General features: G+C 39.6%; 1 protein-coding gene across 2 annotated transcripts in view; it reads right to left on the reverse strand.

Annotated features, from left to right (window-relative positions):
- The window catches only part of FAM171B (family with sequence similarity 171 member B), an 80,172-nt gene extending 70,961 nt beyond the window's left edge, over positions 1-9,211 (reverse strand). For both annotated transcript variants that reach the window (XM_032292721.1, XM_032292720.1), the window contains exon 1: positions 8,876-9,211. In XM_032292721.1, coding sequence (XP_032148612.1) covers positions 8,876-9,101 — 226 coding nt within the window. In that variant the 5' untranslated portion in view covers positions 9,102-9,211. The remainder of the gene's footprint in view (positions 1-8,875) is intronic.
- Positions 9,212-10,943: the final 1,732 nt, after the last annotated feature.

The following is a 10,943-nucleotide window of genomic DNA, read 5'->3' on the forward strand; positions in this document are numbered from 1 at the left end:
TTATGTTGTATACATCTATAAATATATATAGATGTATACAACATAAATATAAAGATATATATAATTTATAAAAAATATTTCTTTACTGAACAGGAAAAAACTGAACTAAGTGCAAGAAGTGATTATACTGACAAATGAAATATTTACTTAAATCTTAAATTCTCCCCTAAATTGTCATGATATAGAAATCTGCTTGAGGAAAAAAAAACATATTAAATAGAAATTGAAATGTCACACAGAAATGAAATTAATTTTAAATCTCACTTTCTGTGTAAGATATAGAACATCAATATGAAGAACTTTGGCATTATCAACTCAAGGTTTAAAGAGTAATACATTACTGAGGCATGTTACAGTTCTGGTTCACTAGGTCCCTGAGGCATATTTGACACATTAATCATGATGGAAAGTGATTACCATTTCCCTGACACCTGCTGCCCTACATGAAATGGCACTTTGAATCACTCACTCATTTTAGGCCCAAATGAACTGGCCTTATATTCACAGACATTATTAACAAGTATGTAAGAATACAGCCTAGTCACTGTGACACAAACAATCATAAAAGAAAAAAAATTAAATGGCACAGAATCTGATATGTCTTGGACATGTGAATTGTGCTGACAAAGAAGGCCAATTAAAGAGTCTCCAGACAGAATCTTCAAAGCAAACAGAGCTGTCTTCTTAAGTGTACACAGTTATATACCGATTAATGTTTTGGTCAACAGACCACATATATGACAACAGTGGTCCCATAAGAGTATAATACCATTTTTACTTTGCCTTTTCTATCTTTAAATACACAAATACTTAAAATTGTGTTACAACTGCCTATAGTATTCACTATAGTCACGTGCTGTCCAGATTTATGGCCTAGGAGTGATAGGCTATACCATGTAGTCTGGGTGTGTAGCAGCTGTACCATTTAGGTTTGTGTAAGTACACTCTATGTTCACAGAATAACAAAATCACCTAATGATGCATTTCTCAGAAAACGTCTTTGTTGTTCAAGAACGTGGGACTGCATTTCACTACCACACATACTTTTCATGGTTTTAGACTCTTCTAGGTAAGTTTTTTTTTTTTTTTTTTTCCTGAGATAGAGTCTCGCCCTGTTGCCCAGGCTGCAGTTCAACGGTTTGATCTTAGCTCACTGCAACCTCAGCCTCCCAGGTTCAAGCAATTCTCCTGTCTCAACCTCCCAAGTAGCTGGGATTATGCGCCACCATGCCTGACTGATTTTTTTTTTTTTTTTTGTATTTTTAGTAGAGACAGGGTTTCACCATATTGGCCAGACTGGTCTCAAACTCCTGACCTTGTCATCCACCCACCTTGGCCTCCCAAACTGCCAGGATTGCATGTGTCAGCCACTGTGCCCAGCCCCAGATAAGTATTTCAAAGCAAACTTTACCAGTAGTGAATGAAAAGCAGTGTATCCATTTCCTAGCTAAGGAAACTTGAACAAAAGAAAATTAAGAAACATTACACTAAGCCAAGTAAATGAATGACAACAATACCAGAGCTAACCTAGTCAGACAGAACACTAAAAGAGAATCAAGTTCAATATTTATATACTTGGGGAAAGAGCTTTGTTTCAGAAAAATAATTGGTACAGTTTCTACTTAGTCACATTAAGAACACTGTAAAACCGCTACTAAAACAACTGGACTCAAATTCAACACAATGGCATATGTTTTTCAACCCGTTATCGACACCAAGAAATAACTCCTTTTGGTTATTAAAATCCTGGAAAGAAATCATAATTACCCCATCTAGGAATATGGCCTTTGAAGCATGATTACTTAGTTAATTTCTAATCCCACTTTTCCTATGGATTTTTCAAATTCCTTGAAAGAAAAAAGTAAGTAAATAAGTGCTTTTATGGATGGGAGATTTAAGTGGCTGCCAAGGGCAGGAGAAAATGGTGAGATGTGGGACAAGAAGTACAAAGTAGCAGACATGTAAGATGCATACGTCTAGAGACCTAAGGTACAGCATGAGGATTATAGTTAGAATATTGTACTGTACACTGGAAACTTGGTGAGAGTAGATTTTGGTGTTACCACACCAAAAAAAGTAACTATGTGGGAGGATGGATATGTTAATTTGCTTGACTATAGTAGCTATTTCAATATGTATAAGCCAATAAAAACATGTTGTTTTAATATAATATATATAATTAAAAAATAAAGTTAGTCAGGTGTGGCAGCTCACATCTGTAATCCCAGCACTTTGGGAGGCTGAGGTGGGCAGATCACCTGAGGTCAGGAGTTTGAGACCAGCTTGGTCAACATGATGAAACCCATCTCTACTAAAAAAAAATACAAAAATTAGCCAGGCATGGTGGCAGGCACCTATAATCCCAGGTACTTATGAGGTTAAGGCAGGAGAATCACTTAAACCCTGGAGGTGGAGGTTGCAGTGCCCTGAGATCGCTCCACTACACTCTAGTCTGGCCAACAGAGCAAGAGTCCATGTGAAAAAAAAAAGTTAAAAAGAGGTTTAAATTAAGTTATTTTAAGAAAAAGTATGCAGTAATATTATACATTAAATTTCATTATTTTTTAAGTAATCATTTTGTTAAGATAGGTAGGTTTCGGCTACTTAAAATACTGGGGAAAAAAACATTTTTAACTCCAAAAGTATATCAGTTGGCCCAGCAATTCGACCCCTAGGCATTTATTCAACAGATATGAAAACATGTTCACAAAAAGATTAATATAAGAATGTAGCAGCTTCATTCAGAATAGTTAAAACTGGAAACAACCCAAATATCCATCAACAGAAGAGTCAATAAACTGATCTGTGGTAATTCATACAATGGAATACTATTCAGCAATAAAAAGGAATAAAGTACTAAATGTGCTTCAAAATGAATAAAATCTATGGAAATTATATTAAACTGAAGAAGCTGGACAAGTGCTATATGATTCCATTTTGTGAAGTTCTATAAAACGCAAAATTAATCTATGATGAAAACAAAATTAACACAGCAGGTGTCTCCGGGTGAGGGACAGGAATTGCCTGGGAAGGGGGTACAAGGAAACTTTCTAAAGTGATATAGACATCTATATCTTAATAGGGTGATGTTTACATGGGTATATCTATTTGTCAAGAGACTAAAATATGTACATTTTATATGTGTACATTTTATCTCTAAAAGGGCCTATTAAAAAAAGAGCCCAGTCCATACTACCCAAAGCAGTTTAGAGAACAGTGCAATCTCTACCAAAACACCAATGATGTATTTCACAGAAATAGAAAAAAGGAACCTAAAATTTATATGGAACCACAAAAGACTCCAAATAGCCAAAGCTATCCTTAGCAAAAACTAAAGCCAAATTTGGAGGAATCACATTACTGGACTTGAAATTATACTTCAGAGACATAGTAATCGAAACAGCATTGTAACTGTCATAAAAACAGACACAGAGACCAATGGAACAAAATAGAGAACCCAAAAATAAATCCATTCATCTACAGTGAACTCATTTTCAATAAAGGTGCCAAGAACATACATTAGGGAAAGGAGAGTCTATTCAATAAATAGTGCTGGGAAAACTGGATATCCTTATGAAGAAGAATAAAACTACTCTTGCCATATACAAAAATCAAATCAAAATGGATTAAAGATTTGAATCTAGGACCTCAAACTATGAAACTATCACATGAAAACACTGGGGAAACTTTCCCTGCAAGCACAGGCAGCCAAAGCAAAAATGGATAAATGGAATCACATCAAAATCTTCTGCAGAGCAAAGGAACAGCCAGCAAAGTGAAGAGACAACCTACAGAATGGGAGAAAATATCTACCAACTATCCATCTGACAAGGGGTTTTTAACCAGAATATATAAGGAACTCAAACAATTTAGTAGGCAAAAAATCCAATAATCTGCATAAACATTTCTCAAAAGAAAACATACAAATGGCAAACAGGTACATGAAAAAGTGTTCAACATCACTGATCATCAGAGAAATGCAAATCAAAACTACAATGAGATATCATTTCATCCCAGTTAAAAATGGCTTTTATCCAAAGATAGGCAATAACAAATACTGCTGAGGATGCAGAGAAAAGGGAACTTTTTTGTACACTGCTGGTGGGAATGTAAATTAGTACAACCACTAGGGAGAACAGTAGAAGGTTCGTCAAAAAACTAAAAATAGAGGTACCATATGATCCAGCAATACTACTGCTAGGTATATATCCAAAAGAAAGCAAATCAGTATATCAAAGACATATCTGTATTCCCATGTTTATTGCAGCACTATTCACCATCGCCAAGATTTGGAAGCAACCTAAGTGTCCATTAACAGATAGTGGACCAAAAAAAAAAAAAAAAAACATATACACAATGGAGTACTAATCAAACATTAAAAAGGATGAGATCTTCTCATTTGCAACAACATAAATGGAACAGGAGAACATGAAACAAGCAAGGCACAGACAGAAAACTTTGCAAATTCTCACACATTGGTGGGAACTAAAATTTAAAACTATTAAACTCATGGAGATAGAGATTGCAATGATGGTTACCGGAGGCTGGGAAAGGTATTGGGATGGGGGAGGAAGTGGGGTTGGTTAATGAATATAAAATTGTGTTAGGTAGAATGAATAAGATCTACTATTTGATAGCACAATGAGGTAACTGCAGTCAACTTATTGTACATTTTAACGTAACTAAAAGTATAACTGAAATGTGTATAAAACAAATAAGAAATGTTTGAGGTGACAGATACCTACCTCATTTACCCTGATGTGATAATTACGCATTTTATGTCTGCGTCAGAATATCTCATGTACCTCATAAATATATATACCTACTATATTCCCATAAAAATTAAAAACAAATCCCATGTAGTGGAAACAGGTAGAAGTATGGGTGAAAAAAACAGCGGCAGAATTTTGACCATTGTTCAAGATGGGTGACAGGTACAGACTTTTATTATACTATCTTGCTTACTTTCTATATATTTAACATTTTCCAAAATAAAACGTTTAAAATGAGATATCACTGAAATATGCAATCAAAATTTTTCATACCATGAAAATATGCCTCTCAAGAAGCTTTCTCTGTACTGAAAAGACATTTCTATGATCCCTGGAGATCCCCTGTGTCTCTGCTTCACATAGAGAATTTTAAATGGAGCTTATTATTTTTTCCCAGCTCCTCTCGCCCCCAACCCCAGCATGCCTCCCATCTAATAGGCCATCAGAATGAATATAATATGGTTGTCTCAACTACCACCCGCCCCCAAATTAATTCTCAGGACCCTCAAATATTTATTTCTAACAAATACTGGTACAGATGGAGAAATAAGAGCTGTTGCATACACTGGAGAAAACAACTGATTTGATGGATACCAACCTTAGCCTTTATTTTCACTGCTCTCTGAAGATGGTGTTTCTATAAGTTAATGAGAAAATGGAAACGTACTTTTTAAAAATACTGAGTTTTAAAAATTTTCACATTCAAGTTTTTTTAAAATCTTGCTTTCTTGTTTCTCAGCAATACAAAGAGACATACATTTTTAGAATGATAAAATCCAGAGAATACTAAGCAAGGGCAATGGTCAGTTTCTCTCCTATGGACTGATAAGGCTTAGTCATATATCAATCACTGAATGTATCATATTCGTTTTCTAAATTTTGCCTGAGAAAAGTCCTACAGTTTTTCATATGGTACGTCCAAAGAATCGGAAGCATCTTACAGAGGTAAAGAATGAACTCAAGCTTAATCAGAGCAATTTAAAGGTATAATATGTTAAAACCATCCTGTGTCGTAAGAGGATCAAATATATTCAGATAACGAATTATGGTTCATGCGTGTAAACTCAACATTTTGGGAGGCTGAGGCACAAGGATTGCTTGAGCCCAGAGTTCCAGACTTTGAGACTAGCCTGGGCGACAAAGCAGGACCCTATCTCTACAAAAAAAAAAAAAAAAAAAAAATTATCTGGGTGCAGTGGCATGCACCTGTAGTTCAGCTACTCAGGAGACTGTGCTCAGGAGTTGAGACTGCAGTGAGCCATGATCACACCACTGTCTCAAAATAAATAAAATAAATTCTTGACAGAACCTAGTAAGTAGGCCCAAGTACTGGTATCAATCAGTTTTCTATAGTCAGCATAAGATAAACACTGAAATTAACTAAAATTAAAGATCCAAAATTTACATACTTTATAATTTCTAATTACAAATTTTCTTACATAACATTTATTTTTATACATCCCCAGCTAAACTCCAATTTATCCAATGAAGAAGAGCAACTACTAAGAAAATGAAAGTGATCCTTGATACCAGCACATTCATTCATTCATACATCCATTCAACAAATGGTTGAATGTCTATGGGTACCAACCAGGCACTCTTCCAGATACTAGAAATATAGCACTGAACAAAACAAAGTCCATGCTTTCCCAGAGCTTATGTTCTACCAGGAGAAAACAGGCTTGTTAGAACAGCTGAGAATAGTGAATACCATGGAGGAGAATGAATCAGGGTAAGGGCAAAAGGGTGTGTAGATTACCATTTTAAACACCTGGTCAAGACCTCTCAGTTACTGAGACACTTGAGCAAACCTGAAAAATATGAAGTTCCAGAATTCCTGGCACAGAAAAAGGCAACTGCAAAGGCCAAACACTTGGGTCCTCTTGCAAGCCAAAGAAAACAGAGCTAGTGTGGCTACAGTGGAGTGAATTAGGGTAAGGGCTAAATGAGACAAGAGAGAAAGAAGGATACAAAGGATCCAGACCTTCGTAGGCCATTTTCAGGATCTGGGCATCTAGTATGAGAGAGACGGGAAGCCATTGGAGGACTGTGAGCAGAAATGATCCTATTTAATGTCTCTTTTAAAGATCCCTAGCTGTATGAGGAGAACAGACAGTAGGCAAACAAAGGTTGAAACAGGAAGACCAGTTCAATGGAGAGATCACAATGCATTCAGAGGAATATTTTAACTTAATTTGTTTATAAGCTGTGTTGCATTATAAGACTTGGTATTCCAATAACAAAAACAGCAGTCAATTGAATTTCTCTCGTTTGCCATTGGCTTGGGTAATTAGTGTTTGAGGAAGAAGAATCATCATAGGTTACATTTCAGGTTCTAGCTTAATCTGTTGAATAGTGGTTTCTTTATCTCAATCTGATAGGTAAATAAAACAAAAACTGCTAATTTCCCAGACGATCATCCTTTTCAGAATATTCCCTCACAAACACTGGAAAGCAAACATTTTAATTTGCATACTCAATTCAGGTTTAATATTATTGCAGTTATTCATAACCCTAATCATAACATATAGATTGCAGTAATCAAAACCCATTTAATATTCCTGAAAAGCAAAGGGAAATAAAAATATACTGCAAACCATAAAACCCACAAACACTCTCCTAGGCTTCTGCTTCATAGCGAATTTATGAAATATCTCCTTTAATGAGGCCAATCAATCTGCTATATCCAATTTCCTTAAGTTTAGTGAACAGCATGTCTAACAGCAGCCTCACCCAAACCATGTTGTTATCACTTCCAGTTATTAAAAGCTGGGTAGGAAAACCATCATACGCTGCATACCTTTAAAGACTTTTAGCCACACTTGCGTGTTATTAATTGGTGTAAGAGGGTGTCAGAAACACATGCTTTCCTGCACACTTTGGTGATTTCATCCTATGCTCAGAGCACTCTGATAAATTAAATCATCCTGGCTGTGTCATGAATCACAGCTGGTATGCCTATGTACTGCTTTTTGATGATGAGCAAGCAATACAAAATGTGATGCTGATTCCACTCTTTAAAATCTAATTTTCAGCACTCATATAATATTACCAGGCAGGATTTTAAAACAAAAACAAATGTCATAATAGAATTCACTTTGGTTTCACAAAATCTAAGCCCTCGTGCCAGAAAATTGAAGGCTTTTTTTCTTTCCAAATAACAGACAGCATCTACAGCCAGGAAGCGAACTGGGTTGGGGGGTAGGGAGATGCAATATACATGGATCATCCAGCTATTTGCTTGGCCATGGAGCTTTAATGGTGGGAAAGAGGAACCGGGGAACTGTTATAGTCACCTATACTGCAGCCGTATTTCTACATCTTCATTGAACAGTGTCAAGAATCTGCCTCATTTAAGTTCTACTAACAAGTAAGGAGATTTTCCTCTTTAGGGATAGGTTTTTGCTGTAGGAATGCCACTCCAGACTTTACCTCATGTGTCCTCCTCTCCTTTTCCCTTTTCTTCAATTACAAACTCCTATTTGATTTTGTTTTGCTTCATCTTATTGTACTAAAGGCATTCTTTGCAATAAGATGAACCCTTAAACCCTTCCTGGGATAAGGAGAAAGAGAAATAAATAATAAAATACACCAAGATTTCTCCCTCCATGGCTAAATTTAAATACAGCAGGCAGGGAGAAATGGTGAAAGGGGTGTGTGGGTGTCCATGGCAAGATTTCTCAGTCTCTAGAAGAGGATAGAGAACAAAATGCTTAAGGGATTTAAGAACCGTGTGTGTGTGTGTGTGTACAGTCATTCCCAGGGAGGAGGGTAGAATTCAGGAAGAAGGGAGGGAGACGAAAAAGATCATCAAATCAACCCAGGCAGTCACCCACCCTCAGCTTTCCAGACCCTCTTCAACCCACTGCAGTGCTGAGCTGCCCAGAAAGCTCATTACCCAAAGGGAAGGTTCCCACACCAGATCTAGGGACCCAAGCCTGGACAGCCAGTCTAGGGAGAGAGATTAGGAGGGATGGTGATAGAGACGAGCAAGTGGATGGGGATGGGGATGGGGATGGCTAGGGAACAGGCGAGGAAGCCGGCGAGGCCATAAGAGATCACCGGCCTAGCCTGAAAGGCCGGGCTGGGTAGCCAGGACCTACCTGGAGCCGTCAAGGTGGAGGATGCCCCAGGCACTTCTGGCCTCTCCTCCTCAGCCTCCTCTAGCTGCTTTTGCTGTTGTTGCTGCTGCTGCTGCTGTTGGATGAGGCTGAGGTCGGAGCGGCTGAGTTCAGCCCTGGCGGCCGCGGGAACCAGCCGCGCCTTCAGCAGCACCGCGGCCAGGCCGAGAAGCAGGGTGCAAGGGACGCGCCGGCAGAGCCTCGCCATGGCCGAGAGCCAGAGGGCCGCGGCGGCATATTGCGGGGCTCCGTGCTGCGGCGGGCGCCAGGGCTGCGGGCTCCCGGCAGCGCCCGTTCGCTCGCTCCCCCTCGCGCCGTCTGCCAAGCACTCCCTCACCGGGAGCAGGAGGAAGCCCGGGAGGCGGTGGGGGAGGAGGAGGAGGGAGGGGGAGTTCGCATCCTCGCGCACGTGACGCGCGGGGAGGGGCGAGCCCGGGCCCGCGGCCCCGTGCCCTGCAGCCACCTGGGGCCGGGCTGCTCCGAGAGGGCGCGGATGCTGGGGCTGAAGCCCGGGTGGAGGCCCCTAGGGAAACAGGAAAGGGAGGCCTTCTGGGAGCTGATGGACCCTCATAGCCTCCATTCCCCGCTGAGGCACGGGGAGAATCTGCAGAAAGTGGAGTAAAATTCTCTCCACCTGAGCCCAAAGTAGCAGAGATAGTGGTATATTGATTACCGCCATCCAGCACATAACGTGGCACCAACGGATCAAAAAGCCAGGATCTCAACCAAAGAGGCTTAGCTAGAAGTTAAGCTGCAGCGCTCCGGATTTTGACTAAACTTCCTTTCTCTGCCCTAGTGGGAATTTCTTTCCATATCTAAAATATTCTTAATTACATTTTGTCTAATTCTAGCCTACACTTTTCATTTGTTCCAAAAAAAAAAAAAACAACCAAAACCAAAAACAGAAAAACAACAACTTACTAAATACTAGTTGTTTACCCTGTGCCAGCATTTCTTCAGGTGCTTGGAATAAGTAAAATACAGACCCTGCATTCCAGGAGCTCACAATCCATTAGGGGAAAGATATACAGAAACAGATTAGAACCCAATGTGGTGGCGCAACCAGAAAAGCATTACAAGTCGAGAAGTCTCAGAATGGAAGAAATATCTTGCGTATGAAGGGGAATGAAACACCAGGGAGGTAGAATATGAAAAAGAAGACTTCTGGCCAGGCGCAGTGACTCACGCCTGTAATCCCAGCACTTTGGGAGACCAAAGCGGGCAGATTGCCTGAGGTCAGGAGTATGAGACCATAGTGGAACCCCGTCTCTACTAAAAATACCAAAAGTAGACGGGCGCGGTGGCAGGCACCTGTAATACCAGCTACTCGGGAGGCTGAGGCAGGAGAATCGCTTGAACCCGAGAGGTGGAGGTTGCAGTGAGCCGAGATTGTGCCACTGCACTCCAGCCTGGGCGACAGAGTGAAACTCTGTCTCAAAAAACAAACAAACAAAAAACAAAAAACAAGTCTTCTACACAGGAGAAATGGAGAAATCAGGATCAAGAACGTGGAAGAGAGAGAGATTGTGTTTGTGTGCGTGTGTGTGTGTGAGAGAGTTTGTGTATTTGTGTGTGAAGCCCAGAGGTGTGTAACAGCACAGTGGGCTTGGAAAAGTGTGAGCAATGATTCTAATGGAGGAGTGATAGTGTTTTCGATTGAAGAGGAGAGTGGAGACCACGTCATTAAAAAATAATAATGGCAAGCATTTCTGTAGTACTTACGGTGTGCCACACACTGTTCAAGTACTTAACATTTGTTAACTTCTGTAATAACCTTGGATGCTGCATACAGAAATTGAAATTTACACTGTTGGTAATGAAAGAAATTAATCAGGGAAGAGAATTGCTATCAATTGTGCATTTTAGTTTTTTGAGACAGAGTCTCACTCTGTCTCCAGGCTGGAGTGCAGTAGCACAATCTTGGCTCACAGCAACCTCTGCCTCCCAGGTTCTAGTGATTTCCCTGCCTCAGCCTCCCAAGTAGTTGGGACTACAGGTGTGTGCCACCATGCTCGGCTAATTTTTTTTTGTATTTTAGTAGAGATGGGGT

Source organism: Sapajus apella, unplaced genomic scaffold (genome assembly GCF_009761245.1).
Source record: "Sapajus apella isolate SASKATOON/1434 unplaced genomic scaffold, GSC_monkey_1.0 scaffold28, whole genome shotgun sequence".
NCBI lineage: Eukaryota > Metazoa > Chordata > Mammalia > Primates > Cebidae > Sapajus > Sapajus apella.